General features: G+C 41.9%; 2 protein-coding genes across 2 annotated transcripts; one reads left to right on the forward strand and one right to left on the reverse strand.

Moving 5' to 3' along the window:
- Nucleotides 1-64: 64 nt before the first annotated feature.
- On the forward strand, nt 65-3,032 carry LOC311035038 (carnitine O-acetyltransferase-like). Its single transcript, XM_084043114.1, has one exon. It carries the CDS (start codon nt 127-129, stop codon nt 2,017-2,019), a length of 1,893 nt encoding a protein of 630 aa, XP_083899240.1. The 5' UTR covers nt 65-126; the 3' UTR covers nt 2,020-3,032.
- A 572-nt stretch (nt 3,033-3,604) lies between these two features.
- On the reverse strand, nt 3,605-18,270 carry plaa (phospholipase A2-activating protein). Its single transcript, XM_084043688.1, has 14 exons — nt 18,034-18,270; nt 16,859-17,052; nt 15,984-16,084; nt 15,777-15,897; nt 12,615-12,782; nt 10,122-10,257; nt 9,229-9,398; nt 7,813-7,964; nt 7,090-7,309; nt 6,777-6,842; nt 6,586-6,657; nt 5,187-5,294; nt 4,804-4,971; nt 3,605-4,313 (listed from the first exon to the last, which is right to left on the reverse strand). The coding sequence occupies exons 1-14, from the start codon at nt 18,180-18,182 to the stop codon at nt 3,745-3,747; spliced, it is 2,394 nt and encodes a 797-aa protein (XP_083899814.1). The 5' UTR covers nt 18,183-18,270; the 3' UTR covers nt 3,605-3,744.
- Nucleotides 18,271-18,579: the final 309 nt, after the last annotated feature.

Genomic DNA, 18,579 nt, shown 5'->3' on the forward strand with positions numbered 1-18,579 from the left:
CTACGAAGTGACGCGAGGTTGTCGTAGCGAGACTTCAGGCGAGATCACCCGACCACAACACAAACAAGTCCAAAGGGTTCAGTTCCGCTTCTGTCTGAGGGGCGTTGCGTTGTATAGCTTTTCAGAATGCTGCTGGTTCTACTCAGAAACATGGTGGGTAGTACGGCGAACCGCTGCAGGCACAGGCTGGGACTCCGGCCTGTGGCCTCCGGTGGCCGCTACCTGTCGCACCAGAACGGCCTTCCCTGCCTGCCCGTGCCGCCCTTGCAGCAGACCTGTGACCGCTACTTAGCCGCCCTGGAACCCGTTCTGGAGAGCGAGGAGCTGACACATACCACGGACCTGGTACGTGAGTTCCAGCGCTCCGGGGGAGTAGGTGAAAGGTTACAGCAAGGGCTGGAGAGCAGGGCGCGGAGGACCGACAACTGGCTCTCGGACTGGTGGCTGCAGGCGGCCTATCTGGACTTTCGGATGCCCGTGGTGGTGCACTCCAGTCCCGGGGTGGTCCTCCCGCGGATGCAGTTCAATGACAGGCAGGGACAGATGAGGTTTGCGGCCAAACTTATAGCTGGGGTGTTGGATTTCAAGACCATGATTGACGCTGAGACTTTGCCACTGGAATTCCTCGGGGGAAAACCTCTATGTATGCACCAGTACTACCAGATACTGTCCTCCTGTCGCATCCCTGGCCTGAAGAGAGACTCGGTGGTCAACCATGCCAGGGGCGCCAGGGCGCCCACACACATCACAGTGGTGCATAACTTCCAGTTTTTCGTACTGGATGTGTACAACAGCGACCGCACACCTCTGACCGTGGATCAGCTGTATGTCCAGCTAGAGAAAATCTGGAATTCATCACTACAGACAAACAAGGAGCCGGTCGGCATCCTCACCTCCCAGCATCGCAACGACTGGGGCAAGGCGTACATTAACCTCACCAGGGACAAGACCAACAAAGAGTCGGTGCGGGCCATCCAGAAGAGCATATTCACCGTGTGTCTGGACGCACCAATGCCCCGCGTGTCAGACGAGATGTATCGCAGCCGCGCCGCTCTCCAGATGCTGCACGGTGGTGGTAGCCGTTGGAACAGTGGCAACCGCTGGTTTGACAAAACCCTGCAGTTCATTGTCGGAGAAGATGGGACGTGCGGTCTGATCTATGAGCATGCCCCTGCTGAAGGCCCACCCATCGTGGCTTTGATTGACCACGTCGTGGAGTACATGAACACGTCTGAGATGGTGCGGACACCCATGGTGCCCCTGCCCATGCCCAAGAAGCTACGCTTCAATGTTACCCCTGAGATCAAGAGAGACATTGAAAAGGCCAAGCAGGACATGAACATAATGGTTCATGACCTGGATGTTAGAGTGGTGGTGTTTGACCATTTTGGGAAAAATGTCCCAAAGGCCCACAAGATGAGCCCTGATGCATTCATACAGATTGCATTGCAGTTGGCCTACTACAGGATGTACCAGCGGTGCTGTTCCACATATGAAAGTGCCTCATTGAGAATGTTTAAACGGGGCCGCACAGACACGATCCGCTCGGCATCAATCGACTCTGCCAACTTTGTCAAGGCCTTTGATGACCCTGCCAAGCACAACACAGAAAAGGTGGCTTTAATGGAGAAAGCTGTGATGGCGCATAGGGCATACACTGACAGCGCAATCCGTGGCCAAGCTATAGACAGACACCTCCTGGGCCTTAAGCTGCAAGCCATCGAGGACTTGGCCTCCATGCCTGAGATCTTCATGGACACAGCTTATGCTGTGGCGCAGCACTTCAATCTCTCCACAAGCCAGGTGCCAGCTAAAACGGACTGCGTGATGTGTTTTGGACCTGGGGTGCCTGATGGGTACGGTGTGTGCTACAATCCCATGGCTAACCACATCAACATTGCGGTGTCTGCTTTCAACAGCTGTGAAGAAACTAGTGCAGTGCGTATGGCCAAGGTCCTGGAGGATACACTGATGGACATGAGGAAGCTGCTGGAGGAAACACCAAAAGCCAAATTGTAATGCCAGCCTAGGCTTAAGCCTAGGATGGCATTGTGCCTGTGTCACAATAACATACAATGTGTCATGTTTTTCAGTTGAGAATTTATTTTCGTCGAACATGGTCGGATGACTATCCTTAGGCGGCAGCCTATGCCAAGCTGAAATGGACTATGGACATGACAGGCCTTTGACATGGGCTCAGTTGTGACCACAGTAACCTGTTTGCACGACCCAACCTATGGGTGTTTGTCTTTCATAGATTTACTCAGGACTGTGGAACCACAGTAGAACCTGACTGATATGAGCCAGTATTTTCAGAACTCGGATTAACAGTAATCAAATGTTTTCATAAAAAATGTTCTGGTTTTGATTTGTGTTGATTTTTATCAAGTGATGCCACTGTAAATGAGTAAATACAATTTCTTGGGTTTGTTTTATCACACTACGTCATTGTGCCTGAATTAAAAGTTGTAGTGTTATTTGGAAATCAATATAATGCAACATTTGAAATCATCTTGGCCTTCTAGCCTGGCTTCTGTTTACAACTTTACTTATCAAAGTGGGGCCCAGAAAAATGAGTTACAGTTTAACCCCTATTTTATACTTAATGAAAAGTAGAAAGTCTATCTACTTACAGCTGTTTTTCAATTTTTTATGTTAATATTCTGCCTATGACACACCCAAAATAGGCATGCCAGATTGAGAGTGGTTATATTTACTTTTATAGTGAAGTTAGCCCAATGAGAGAAAGTGTAAGAAAATAATTGAGAACCACTGGTTTAAATTCCCTGTGAGATTTGGTCTATTAATAGTGTCAAAGCCAGGACTGCAGAATCACTCCTAATGTTTGATAAAGAGATTTTCTTTCATGCACTTGAGATGATAAAATGCGGTCTGTTTCTAAGAATTTGTATCCTGTACACAAGACCATTTTAGTAACATTTTGAGACCGACAAGCAGTTGCCAAATTATTTGACTTCTAGACAGAAAATGGGTTTTAAGATGTCAAATAAAGTTATTTTGGTAGAATGAAGTACCTCTGTCTCGTGTCATTGTGCCTGAATTAAATTAAGTGTATTCAGCAATTAAGATTAACTGCAACACACAAGATATCAGATACTGCATCAGACTTACAAATGACATCAAGTATGATAGGAATATAGAAAAGCATAGTCTTGGTATTTCATATACCACACATTCAGCTCTTTATTGACACCATAACGAGCATTCTTTTCTCATTGGTGTGCATTAAGCAGAACACATATCTGAAAGTTTTGAAGAAAGATATTTGATTACACTTGATTGAGCTTTACATTACATTTACTGAAATAAACTAAAACTAGAATTAATCTGAGATTAACACTGGCAGACGTTATAAATTTGCATTTCATGAGCAATACCATTGTGAGTCAGAATAAAATGGCTCGTCTGTAATTAATTTATCTTGGGCACTAATTAGATTTACAGTGCCTCCAAACATTATATCACTGATCCTATTAAGTGTCATCTTCACCATTTATATTTTTCCAATTTGATATCAAAGGACATAAGCAAAAGGAAATGAGTGCTTAACTGATGTAATAGCAGCATGAATAAAAACAGACTATGCATTAGGAAATATTTAATTTGTACATAATTTTTATTGCAGAACATGCAATCAGTCAAATCCCCACCACATGATTCATCAAAACAAGAGTAATAATAACAACAGGAACAAATAAGTGTTGTTTCTACAAGTCATTCACATCACTGCAGTTCTTTTAACACCAGCTGGCAGCACTCACCCACCTTAGGTGGGTCTGAGATTGAGGTGTACTTAGAAATCTGGGAGTTCACACCCAGGGAGCGGGCCAGGTCTTGGGCCGTCTGGTCCGAGGCCAGAGTGGTTCCCAGGGCCACCAGTAATCTGAACACAGCCTCCTTATCCTGCACCGTCTCTAAGGCAGTGCTGGCAACAGATAAGCACTGGGCCTTAGCTTCCAGGTCAGGCTGGCTGTGCAGGCAGCCTGCGTAGTTGAGCAGCAGAGTGGCCAAGGCAATGTGGATGTTCTTGTTGCAGACAGAGGCCAGGTCAGCGGCACGTGTTAGCACGGTCTCACGCTGCGACATAAGGAGTGCTCGGCCATGCCTGCCACTGAAGCAGTTGCACAGAGTCCGTAGCGCCAGCATCTGGTTGGCGGGACGGCTCTGTGGTCTCATCAAGCTCAGCAGGTGGTTGCACAGTTGGACGCCCTCCGCCTCACCACACAGGCTCTCATTGATCTGTGGGTGCCGCACCGCCAGCCTCAGAATATCCAGGACCGGAAACACAATGTCTAAAGTCCAGAGGAGGAAAGAGCAACAGAATGAGAATGAACAGAAAGTGAAGAGGAGAAGTTCTTGGAACTCCAAAATGTGAAATGTTATGTCATTTCTTTGTGATCCTCAGTTTGTTTCTGTGGTTGATCCCAGTTTTATTTGTAGTTAACTGCATAAAACTGATGCTTTAATAAAGATTCATACGGGTATAATTGTGTGTTTTCTGTTCTTGCGTCTTGTACTGGAACAATGCAAGATTCAAATAAAACAAAAACAAGGACCATTGGATTTTAAAATGCGCTGCATGTGGTTTGTAGGTTCCGTCTTAGCACTTTGCAGGTAAATAACTGGAGCAAACCAAATAGAAAATCCAGTGATCTTTGCCTTGCCATTATCCTGTCTCACCTATCAAATGAATGTGGCAAATTGTCCTTTTTTCTTTACGATTCTTTCAGAACATCACTATAGTACACGTAGCAGTGGTGTCTCATTGGCTAACAGGTGTACCTTCAGGCCAGTGAGCAGCCTTCCACAGCAGGTTGATTTGCTGGAGGGTAGGGAGCTGCTCAAAGCTCTGACCACACACACATGCAAGCAGCCTCTCCAGGCCATCCAGCAGCTCCTCAGACATCTTGTGCTCCTGTGGGGCTCCGTTGTTCAGCTCCTTCAGCTTGGCTGGGGAAGGGTACAAACCATGGTACAATTAGACTTTCTGAACTAGGCATAACACAAAGAGATTATCAAAAGGGTATTTGTCGTTGCCCAAGATCGGCCAACCGATATACAGCACGATATATAATCCAAAGCAAAATTTTGAAAATGCTGACCCTTTACTGCCTCTAGGATATAATGTCATGTGATCAAAGCCATAGTAGAAAGAAAATGCACACCGATGATCTGTGTAGGGTTGGCTTGTTCAAAGGTCAATCCATCCGTTTTAGGGAAGTAGATGTTCGTTGCGGTCTGTCTTGAGCCGGCTGAGGAGTAGGCGCCTCCACCTGGAATGGGGTACAAAAATCCTTGTACAGTGATGGAAGAAGTACTCACATTTTACTTACGTAAAAGTATCAATACCTTATTGTAGAAATACTCTGTTACAAGTAGAAGTCCGGTATTTAAAAGTGACATGAGTAAAAGTACAAAAGTATTGGCATCTGGCATTAACGTATATAGTCTGAAGTGTTTCATAATAATAGTAACTTAAGTTTTCAAATAATTGTAGTGGAGTAAAAAGTACAATAATTGCCTCCGAGATGTAGTGGAGTAGAAGTAATGAAGTATTGAAGATTGGAAACATTTCTCCAGTTAAGTAAAAATCACACCCTGTGTGAAGGTAGCGGCGCCTTTGAATACATTATGTCATCGATATGTGTTTATAATGTGTTTATAGCCATGTGTCATGTGAAGCTTGACCAATCACTTTGTTGACGGGTCTGACCAATCAGAGCGTCGACGACAGATAAAGTTAAATTGAGGATCTAACTTTAAATAACTTACCTAGAAGGAGACTTTAGCCAAATAAAAATATATACAAAAAAAAACATGAGGAAATAAAAAATAAACCTTGACATCATAGTGATGTCATGAATAGTCCCCTTGCCTGACAAATCACAACCTTGACGGGCCTGACCAATCAGAACCTTGACGGGCCTGACCAATCAGAACCTTGACGGGCCTGACCAATCAGAACCTTAACGGACTCTTGGATTCTCGATCGTCTCTATCAAACCATTCTGTCATAACGGATGACTGGGTCCCGAACTCAGACTTTCTATACATTCACCCTTCATCTGTTCTTGTATCTTTCTCTTTCTATTCGTCATATTAACTTTAAATAACTTACCTAGACGGAGACTTTAGCCAAATGAATAATAAGATGAAGTCATTGTCATCGTTTATATAGACATCGAATTCTATATTCATGACATCATAGTGATGTCATGAATAGTGACCAATCACAACTTTGGCGCACCTGACCAATCAGAACGTTGACGCACCTGACCAATCAGAACGTTGACGCACCTGACCAATCAGAACGTTGGCGCACCTGACCAATCAGAACGTTGACGCAAAAGCCAGGCATAGAGGGCTAATATCCGCTCTATACCTAAAGGTATAGAGCGGCTAGCGCCGCTAAAAAATACCTCAAAGTACCTCTTAGTAAATGTACTTAGTTACTTTCCACCACTGGCCTTGTACAGTTTATCTTCTCAAGGGAGTCGGAGTAATGGTAGCTATATAAGTTGCTTTTGCTCAGCTTGTTCGTTCTTTGTGCAACTAAAAGCTCACCTGTAAACGGATCCGCCACGCCTCCAGGAACACCTGCAGTTGTGCCTGACCCTGGGATGTACCGACCAGAGCCTGGGAGAAAAAAAGTCATCCAAATACAATGTCAGCAACACAATTTCTTATCAGAGATTAAATTTAAATGCAGAAAACATCACACAACTTAATTTAAATTATTTAGTGAACACAGCTACCTGTGAAGGGATCATTTATCCCGCCTGGCCTGTTGTCGGATGCGCCAGGGATATAGCGACCAGACCCTGTAAATTAAGAGAACAAAACTGGGGTGGGTATACTGCACAAAGACATAAAACATGGAATTCATTCATGGTCATCAGAGGTGCTTCGGTTTTAATGAACTTATGCACGCAATGGGAATGGGCACACTAAACATGGTGGCGTTGATAACGTGATTTTTTTTAAATTTATGATTGTGGTGAATATACTTTCCATAATTTTTCTTTCATGTCTCAGAGTAGCCACTGTTACTTTGTTAGGGGGTTTTACCAGTGAATGGGTCAGCAGTGCCAGGTTGGGCAGGTTCCAGCACATGTCCTTTAGTGTTCTCTATGATGAAGTTGGCAACTTGGTCCAGGAACATGGGACTGAGGTCGTTCTTCTGCAGGAAGTTATGCGCCGTCAGCCAGGGATCCTCTGCCACATTATAAGGGAGCTTCATTGAGGGCCCTCCCTCGTTCACTTCAATGGTGAAGACAAAGTCGTACTCCTACGGAGAGATCAGGGTTCAATCTATGGGAAGACAGCCAGGTTAAACATTCACACAGATCTTGGAATAATGCCACGATTAAATGACAGAATTGGACTCTGCCCTACAACACCGCACCACCTGTGTGACTCTTGTAACACTAAGGTTAGAGAAAAGCATTGCATTGATTGCAATTAAAGCATTGTTAGTAGCATATTATATTTATTAGAAGTTACATGTATGATTTTAAACATCGAATCTACAATAAACACTCACTGAACCTTTGAAACATACAAGTAGTAGTAATTGCTTTTTGACTGCGGAGAGTAGCATAATATCTAAAAAGGGGGGTTAGATTTAAAAACGTTTAAGGTAGTGAAAATAGCTATATGCTATGTTCACTAGTTTGGGTCCCCGGCAAACATCTAATTTCCCTTTTGGGTCTTGAGCAAAAAAGTTTGGAAACCACTGGTCTACTTGGACAAGCAAGCTAATAACAACCCACACAGAGACGACGGCCATACCTTCCCCTCATACATCACACTCTTTGACGTCTGCTGGTTGGAGCCTCCGACCACGTCTCCAATCTTCATCCAGCGAGCTTCACTGGCACTCCACTGGTATGCCTCCACCTTCTCTCCGTCTTTAATCAAACGTGTCTGCCCATCACGATTTCCTGAGAGAAATGTTATAGTGAGCAAAACTAGAGTTACCAGTATCGGAAAAGCTGCCGATACTGCCTAAAATGCTGGTATCGGTGAGTATGCCAGTCTATGCCATTCCCATACCAGATCATTTATCACATGATATGTCATTCACAGTAATCAATTATTTTGTATTTATAATGCTTCAGTTGATGTTGCACTAATGTTTGATATATATTCTTATTTTTTTTAATCTATTCCTAGATCAGTGGTTCTCAAACTTCTTAAATTTCAAGGACCCCCATAACACTGAGTGTGTACAAATGTGGTTCCATTTGTACACTCTCAGAGTTACAGACCTGGTTCATTTGGAACCCCCTCAAGGAACCCTGAGTCCCTGGACCTCACTTTGTAGTGATGAGCGGGCCGACCCGTAACCCGCGGGACCCACGGGTCAACCCGCGGCGCGGGTGGGTCGAGTCAGGATTTCAATTAGGAGGCAATTATGCGGGATGCGGGTGAGCGGGTCAGCCGCTCTCACACGCAAAAAAAAAAAAAAAAAAGCTCTTGTTTTGTCTTTATTCCTAATAATAATAAGAATAATAACAATAAAACAGTTTGACTACACTTGGGGTGTATACTTGAAGATTTTTTTCCTTCATGATTTTACCGTTTTTTTTTTACCGCGGGTCGCGGGGCGGGTTGAGCCATAGATTTATATATGGGTTCGCGGGGCGGGTTGAGGCGGGTTGGGTTCCGGGGCGGGGCGGGTCATGAAAAAACCCGACCCGCACATCACTATCACTTTGAGATCCACTGTCCTAGATTCTTTTTTCATTACACACCGTGTAATCTCTAATAACAGTGAACAAAACCACCTTGATGTGAGAAGGGGCGCAAGTTTCTCAAACACATCCGTTTTCTAATCAGCCTGACTTCTGTATGATGTTATAATATAAACACAAGTGAAAGTTAAAATAATAATTGTTATGGCAAAAAAAACTCAAGAGTGAAGTATGACTGCTGTGGAGAGGAGACAGGCAGTCCCAATACAACATTTAAATAGAATAAATAGGCCGGTCACAGACTCACAGATGCAGGGAGACATTCCAAATGAATGTTATTTTATGAAGAAATTATTTTGAACAAATATGGACATTTGGCATTCTATGAATATTTGCCACAACGTAATACTGATCATTTTTTGCTAGATAATAGCAAGACCTTTATTATTAGTAGCAATGATTTGGGGAACAATATCAAAACACATTTATTACCAGTCAATCTTTTCATTACCTGGCTCATCAAGGTGTTCCCTGCCAGGCAGGTCTTCCACTTTGATGTCTCCTAAGTCACCCGTCTTTGGGTCTATGGTGGTTTTGGAGAGCTCATCCTCGAAGGCTTGCTGGTCCTGTGGACTGGCTATGCGGTCCTCAACTTCTGTAAACACACGAATGATGCCATCACTGTGGAGAGAGGAGCACCACCAAGGTTAGGAGCAGGACAGCTATTCTCTATTTGGTTTTATTCAGCCTACAACATGAAACAAGATGAAGACATCTGTTCTGCCCTATAGAGCTAGTCTTGTGTGGCCAGACTGTTGCCTCCCACAATTTTCAAATGTTTCAGTCTGGGACTCGGAAGCTCTGATCATGATTAAAATATAAACCGGATGTGAAGCCTCCTCCCCACTTCCGTTTCATCTTTACAGTCGCGCAAATTTATCCTAATATAAATCAGAATGATCTAAGTATATTTAGCTTGCTGCTAAGCAGAAATGGAAATTAAAAAATAAAATGTAGAGATGTTTATAAATATATTTTCGTCAACGGAACTCTCTCGGATTTCGGGAGGTGTAGTTCCAGACTCTATATAGCATTCGTGTGTGGAATAGTTGTCTGGCTATGCGAGACTACTATAGAGCCAAAGCAGTAAATAGTGTTAGTGGTGAAACTTAGAAATGTAACTTCAATCTTTAAATTCACCCATAATGATTGCTAGCAAAGAAGTAACAGGATACCATTTCTTATGTGCTTTCATGGGTGAAAGATGTATATGAAACATAATCCCTAATTATAGATACACACACAAAGCAGATGATGTTTGCCCTTAACAGCATTACATTTTCCTGACTTTATGAAAATGCAAATGATTATTTAATGTATACCACACAGACTGGGATCCATTACCTGGCACCGACGGCTATGTCACCATTGGGCAGGATACAGCAACACCACACCGACTGAGCTGGAAGGCGAATGGTCTGGGAGCATTCTCCTTTCCTCCATATCCTCACTGTTCTGTCCTCTCCTGTGCTCACAAAGTCTGTGATGGGCGAAGTGAGGCAGTCTACAGTTAGTCAAAATGTCAGAGCAGCAGTCCAACACTGGGTCAAAAGCTTAGGCCCCGACCAGACAGGATGTTGAGCGGTTTCTGTATTGCAAGGTACCTTGTATTTTTACGCTCTACAGATATGCACCCGGGACCAAGGGCATTACCATGGTAGACATTGGGTGGTACCCCAGAATCATTCTTTTCCACAAGCGCATTTCTCACAAATCTATAATATTTATAAACAACTTAGCACATTTAGAACATAGTTCTGAGGACTACATTGACCCTTTGAATTCACATTTAAATGAATAGTCTGTGCTTTCCTAGAGATGATGGTTGCCGTTCACTTTGTTTTGGTCAGTTGTGTACGGTTTACAGACTTTGAACGCACCTTAATTAGAATTATGCTTTTTCCAGTAGGAGCGAATAGGATAGCTTCCACTGCCGAAGCATTACATACCCAAAGAATGTTTATGTAAATATTGTGATTAGAATGAAAACTAATGCTGTGCTTCAACAAATGACATTTCTCCCTTTAAAATGCCCCTGGTGGTCTGGCCTATGTTGTTCAAACCACCACTGAAAACCAGAACATCAGAACACCAATCGCTACATTCAGGCCAACCATGGCTCCCCAGCATCTTTGAAATTCTGGGTTATTGAAAAAGTTCCGAATCCCTTGAGGTGAAAAAACGACTATGCATAGAAGCACACTGGGTCCACACTCTTATAATGCTTGAGCCCTCTGGTCTAAATTAAGAGCTCAATTTATCATGCTTTTTATAGAACGTGTTGTTTTGGAAAACCTTACATAACCCCCTCATGACCCAGATATATTATTTCTTAAGAGAGCTTTGCGGCTTAGTTAAAGATCCTTAATACAGAAGATATGTCCTTCCACCTCGCCAATGGTATGAAATGGTATGGGCGTGGTCACCCTACGTGACTACAGTTTGTTGTCAGATCTCGTGAATGGTGGTGTGATCTGTGTGATCTTTTTTCTTTCTTGTTTTGTTTATTCTGAATTTCCGGGCATACATTAAATAATTACGCATATTTTGGGTTAAAGGCCTACGTGTTGCTGAATGCTGACACAGAGACATGTCACTAACACAGTACATAATACATTTTCTCCTGATTTACGTGTGTGAAAAATGCCATTATAGTGTCTGAACGTTTTGAATATGTGTGGCTTGGGTCCAATATTTACCTCAGTGACTATGGGGTGAAGAAATCTGTTAAAATCTGTGGTCACATTCACTTCTCCTATTGGAATGAATAGACTCACCACCTGCTTCTAGTCTTCACCCATCGTGACACAACATGATACAGGAAATGAATAGAAGTTGCGGTGTATTGGTTTCATCTCTACCATCTCTGGCTCAGTCAGTCACGGCTGTTTCTTTGGAGCCTACATCGCTATTAGAACTGTTCTTAAAGAGACAGATCCCCATTAACCATCAAATTGTAAAAAAAAAAAAGAAAAAACTCATAACAAATAATTCACTTTTGGCGGAAATCCGTTTGTAAACGGAGATCTGCCAGCCATGAGATTGTGTGCAGAGATTTGTGACCCGACTTCGCAATAGCACTGAAGATGCTATGGACTTGAACTTCCTGGACTGATTGAATAAAACAGACGATTCATGCACTAACTGCATTGCATGTCTTATAATGGGTGAGGAAACACAGGCAGCTTGAGTGATCAGGTTTATACAATACAGGCCCCAAAATATATATTGCAAGAAGCTGCTCTTTCTTGAGATGAGCTTGCACACCTTGCATTCTAGACAGAAAAAAAACTCCCACTCACCGTCTTCAAATGCAAAAATAAAGTTTTAATGGCAAAACACCTTGCATCCTACCAGACACATTGGCTGGTCCATTTTTAAGTCTGTAGTTGTGATAATGGGCGATTAGGTGAAGTAGAAGATCTTTAGGTACTACTACTACTATAGCTATGTCAATGAAGTGGGACATAGTTCCCAAGCCTGATGTTTTAGAGAGGGAGCGCTTGTTTTGGTTCACTCAACATCCCATGAGTGCGCAAAGTTTTAAAGATGAGGTGGATGGAATAGGTTATCAAGTGAAGCAAAACAAGTGTGTTATTTCATATATAATTGTATTAATGATCATTTTAAGTGCCTTGAAGGGTTTTGAATGTTACGGTTGGGGAAATTATTGTGCCACTGAAGCCACCTCATAAGTTCAAAAAGCATCCTGTCTGATCCTGTGTTCGCATGAAAGAGCATATGACCTGGAAACAGGTGTAGTATTATTTTTCGCATCGTTTCCATTTCCCTGTGACATCCTTAACTCTCCTTATACCTCAGTTCTCAGGAACTCACCGTGGCTGTTGGGGAAGACGGCCATACTGTAGATGAAGTTGGTATGGCCGTAATAGACCTGTACGCATTCTCCTGTTATGAGCCACCTCCTTATGCTGGCATCACTGCCGCAAGAGAAGAACTCTGTTTCGCTGATCACTGCTAGGCCCCTTACATAGCCTTCATGGCCTAAAACGAAGGAACACAAAGAGATTGTCTGTAGTCATGGCTTTGCAGCTCAAGCTTCAATCATTAAATAATTAACCAGCTCTTTTTTTTTAAATATATATATATATATATATATATATATATATATATATATATATATATATATATATATATATATATAAATAAGACAGGTGAGATGAGGCCGCACACTCCAATGATGAGATGGACTTTTATATTTTCATTGCTTTTATTTGTGCACAACGCGTTTCGCCTTTTGGCTTCGTCAGGTGCATTCTCTGCACCTGACGAAGCCGCGTTGTGCACAAATAAAAGCAATGAAAATATAAAAGTCCATCTCATCATTGGAGTGTGCGGCCTCATCTCACCTGTCTGATACATTACCTGCTTACCCGGGCCAGCACCTCCTCCATTCCAGAAGTGCACAGGAATTGCTCATTTATTTATTTATTTATTTATTTATTTATATTTATATATATATATATATATATATATATATATATATATATATATATATATATATATATATATATATATATATATATATATATATATATATATATATATATATATATATATATATATATATATATAAGAGGTATTAAAATGAACTAGGAACAATAATAATTGAAACAAAAGCATACAGATCTCTGAACTATTGTGAAAGATTAAATCTCCTTTGTAATTTCATATATAATTGTATTAAATATAAAAACTCAAAACCCACCTGTTCTGACTTGCATTCCCTACATAAATCCCAACTCCCCTTTTACCTTTTTATAGTTTAATATTTTTAACTAGTTTTTCCTAATAAAGTTGTTTTCTGTAAAGCGACTTTGAGTACCTATAAAAGTGCTATATAAATCATATGCATTATTATTATTATTCACCTAGCTTATTCTAGGTCGCTCTGGATAAGAGCATCTGCTAAATACCTGAATTGTACATTTTAATTAACTAGGAAGTTGATAATATATACCAATAATGTGTAACTGCATTAATATTGTTGCTACATCATTTGCTGAACAATTTCTATGAACTATGAAATTTCTTTGCTCAAAGTGTTTAATGACCAAAACAATTACACATAGCTATGGGTGGACAACGGTGCTATTCTTTTTAATGGATGGCATTAATTGCAGTTGAGCATTGAGAGAAAAGATCACAATTCTATTTTCTGACAGCCAGTAACCTTTTATAATAATGCATAAACACAACTTGTCATGCATGTCAAAGGCATTAATGTCATATAAGTTATGTAGTAGGAAATCAATTCACACGCACACATCATAGAATCATTTCAATTCCTTGATCATGGTGCAGCAGTGATCATGGTGCAGCAGTAGCTTGGTGGGCAGAGAGGCTGCCAGGGAATTCTACCCCCCCCCCCCCCCGCCCCACCCATAAAAAAGTGTCCCTAAGCATGACAGTTAACCCCTAACCCAGAACATTCTTTCTGTGGACACACCCTTAAAAGCCTATTTAATGGTGAAATCAATGGCAAGGTTTGTCACCGTCATAAAGAGACTTGTACCAGTAATACATTTCAACCTAGATGAGGTAATCTTAATTTTCATGTCTCACTAAAAGGGAGTTGCTGATAGGCCAGCAGTATGCAAATATCCTGTTCCTTAAGTATGAGGTTACAGGGTCATTGTCTCACTCTCTCTTACAACATCTTGCATCATCAACAATGTTACCAGCTTACTAAACATTTAGACGTAATATTTCCCATCAGCCTGATAGTTAACATCGTTAGCAGTGCGCAGCAGAGCTATGTTTGAGACATCAGGCCGGACTATCCCAGCAGGCAGTGAGCTACTCTGCCTGCTGCCTCTATCTGTGTTTACATGATGTTCTTAGCGGTTGCTATGACAACGCCATGATAACCCCTCCTCCAAGTCCCTGGAAGCCAGGACTCCCTCTCACACTACTTCAGTAATATGCCAAGCTTTTACAAAATACCAGAACTGAGTTACCAAGACTTTGATCTCTTGGTGTTCACTCCACCGTCACCAGAAAAGCCCAACTTCTGGTAACCACCTAATGGTACTAACTCAACATTAGAAGTCGGCCCAGAGCGATCGCCAGGGTTGAGTCCCATGTGAAGTCCACAAGATCCACACTGTATAACTGGGCTGGCTGACCTCGACGAGCCAAGGCCCACAGAACCCTTGACAGCCAAACTACCGCTGTAACTGGACTCACCTGCCAATGACCCCGACCTCCAAAATCTTTATCAGTTCGGCATGCGTGTGCCTGCCTGGCTAAGATCCTTCCAAACGAACATGAGGTCAGCGCATATCCACGGCATTAAATTGATGTAGGATTTGTTAATTAGAAGTCAAAGTTATCACTTTTCCTTTTTTCATATGGATTACAGGCATTCATCAATGGTTTATTGCACTGTCTTCATCTATTCATTCACAGATAAGAGTAGATTATCGCATTTATTTCCTTGATAAGACCGCTTCATCCAATTGCATATCATTATATAACTCATAATTTAGTGCAAAAGTAGAATCATTCAATAAACAAATTATTGAAATGATGTTGTTCTGTGTCATTCCTACGTGTATCAGTCCGATAACTCCAACTCGAAAATAAATCTCTCATGTCCTTCAAACAGCATGATAACCAAAAAGCAGAGTTGTTGATTCAACCATAACCAGGACAAAGAAACAAACCTGGGGTGACAGGGCCTTCTCGATGGCCGCCCCCTCCCTATGGAACTCACTCCCAGCTCACATGAAAGCTGCCCCCACCCTCGCCACATTTAAAACCACTCAAAACCCACCTTTTCAGACTCGCATTCCCTACCTAATCCCCCTTTTTACCTTTACTTCTATAGTTCACTTTTTAAAAAAATGTTTTCCTAATAAAGTTGTTTTTATTTTCTAAAGTGACTTTGAGTACTCAGAAAACCGCTGTACAAATTGTATGTATTACTATTATTATTATTATTATTATTATTATAACCAATAATAGCCCCCTCACCTGTATAGGTCTTCTCACAGCGGCCGGCTTTCCAAAGCTTGATGGTCTTATCTGCCGATCCAGACAGCATAAGGCCTTGTTCAGGTAGAATGACCACCGCCCATACTGCCGCCTCATGACCCTGGGGAGGTTAAAATCCTACTATTAGCATCACACTATTGTCAAGGAGACGGGTCACTGAAATGTGAACAATTGCAGTGGCTATACCTGCAACGTCATCATGCACTTCTCATTGAGCCAGACTTTGGCTGTTGTGTCCCAAGAGCCACTTAGTAGTGTCCCAAACTTCCCAGAGGATAGCGTGCAAACTGTGGATAGGACAGTGGTTGATCACATGAAATCCTGTCAATGCTGATGACAAATAATGCAAAGCACCTACATCGTTAGTAGGGTTGGGATCCGAAACCGTAGGAAACGGATCAAACATTGAGGAACCAGAACCGGTTCTGGAACCGGTTTATCACACTGTCAGAGCTGGCTGGTATGTGGACTTCACGTCTGCTATACAATTACAATACCAGCGGTTGTCAAACTTTTTAATTTCAAGGACCACCATAACTCTGGGAGTGGACAAATGGAACCAAATGGACCCGTAAGGGTCCATTGAAAAAAATTGAAAAAAATTAAATACAATAAAAAAATAAAATAAAATAAATGAAAAAAGTAATCGGAAAAACACGGCCCCCTCACGTATTAAGAGGGCAGGGTGAGTCAGCAGAACCAAGGACGGGCGTTTTTGATGAATCCAACAGGTTAAAAATGGAGTTTGAAGTTATAATGGGTTTGTATAGGAAGGGGGCGTGTCTGATAAAATGATTATCAAATATCTAAATACTAAATCAAGCAACTTAAAAACGGTCTGGGGGGCTCACAAAAGCCTGAGTAGACGATAAAATGACCCAAAGTTCTTTTGAAAGTGAAATATCCCTTTAAGGAATTGGACCGTTAAGAAGGATACCGGAATCGTTAAAATCCTAAAGGATCCCAACCCTAACCATAAGTGTGAGAGGTGTTGTTGAGTGAAGAAAAAACAATACTAAATATAAGGTGGCCCAATGCAGGTGTTGAAAACCACACTTTACCTGTGTTTTTGTGGCCCTTGAGGGTGAACACTGGTTGCGGTCTGTCCAGTGAGAAAACACAAATATTATGGTCGTGTCCACCTGTGGCGATAAGCCCTCGGGGATACGTCTCACTCGGTGCGATGAAACATACACAGGACACGTAGTTTGAATGGCCGGCCATACAGTGCATCTCTGTGAAACCATTTTCCGGGCTGTAGGGATGAGAGGAATCATGATATAAACATGGTCAAATCCATTGATTAGTATTAAATCCTAGCCCCATCAGTGACCTCGCCCTTTGCTGTAGTGTAGCTCATTCACACGTGTTCACATAGCATTGTCCACCAGAACTGTATTTCTGACCTATTAACCAACAGCGTATAGCAAATTTGACATGTTCCTATGGATGTCTATAGTACAAAATACTACATTATCATAAATTTGACATGATCCTATGGATGTCTGTAGTACAAAATACTACATTATCGCAAATTTGACATGATCCTATGGATGTCTGTAGTACAAAATACTACATTATCGCAAATTTGACATGATCCTATGGATGTCTGTAGTACAAAATACTACATTATCGCAAATTTGACATGATCCTATGGATGTCTGTAGTAAAACCTACTACATTATAGCAAATTTTACATGTTCCTATGGATGTCTTAGTAAAACATACATTATAGCAAATTTGACATGGTGCTATGGACGACTGTAGTAAAACCTACTACATTATAGCAAATTTGACATGTTCCTATGGATGCCTGTAATAAAAAATACTACACTAAACCATGACATCACAAATGGTTTATCCATTTAGTAATTCTGAGTGTGTACAAATGTCACCAGGTCCATTTGGTGACTTTTATACACTCTCAGAGTTACTGAATGACTACAGTATGTGGGAGGCTTTGGTTTGGCAGGTTAACTGTTAGGAAAGGAATGAATGACAAAGCTCATTTTGTGTAACAGCTTAGCTAGCAGCAACCTAATCCAACATCTATTAGTATCATTAAGTTTCTTAAAACACATCTCGTAACTGGTATCATAGATAGTTTGCGTAAACACAAGCCCTCCTAAAAACCTATCACACAGTGTGCAAAAAGCAGCACGACAACACAAATCAGATGATCATTTAGCTTTTAGCTACTGCTGCTGTTAGCCTAGCCTAGCCTAATGCTAGCTACCTTGAGTTGGGCACCCAGAGCCTTCCGGTCCGGTCTCTGGAGACAGAAACAAAAGCTCCTTCTGGGAAGAGCGCCGCTGTGAGCCCCCTGACGTCCATCTCATGTCCCGGGACAGAACAGCTCAGTTTGAACGAGTTGGGCGATGCCATTATTATTACTGAGTTTATATTACTACCAACCAAGTGTTGTTGTCAAGAGTAGCGTGGCTCTCAACCCTAAATAAAACCGGTAGCTATTGTTAGCGGAAGTTGAATGACGTAGTAGCCATGGAGCGCACGACGGTTGTCTGTCACGAGTCACGACAGTCATGGATGAACTTAGACCTGGTGTTTGCACTTTCTCCCTTTTTGCCCCGTACGTCTATAAACGTTCATATTTAAATTATAAAGTGCTTACTCCAATGGCCACGGATGTTACAATTATGTTCGGGCTCACATAAGTACCCGTATCTTCCGTATTGTTCAATAAAAAATATTTTAATCCGATCGGTGGCAATTTTCTCCGTATTTTCGCCATATGCTTTCAACTATGAGACCTTATTGTTTG

This window comes from Gymnoscopelus microlampas, assembly GCF_963454915.1.
Source record: "Gymnoscopelus microlampas genome assembly, chromosome: 19".
Lineage (NCBI taxonomy): Eukaryota > Metazoa > Chordata > Actinopteri > Myctophiformes > Myctophidae > Gymnoscopelus > Gymnoscopelus microlampas.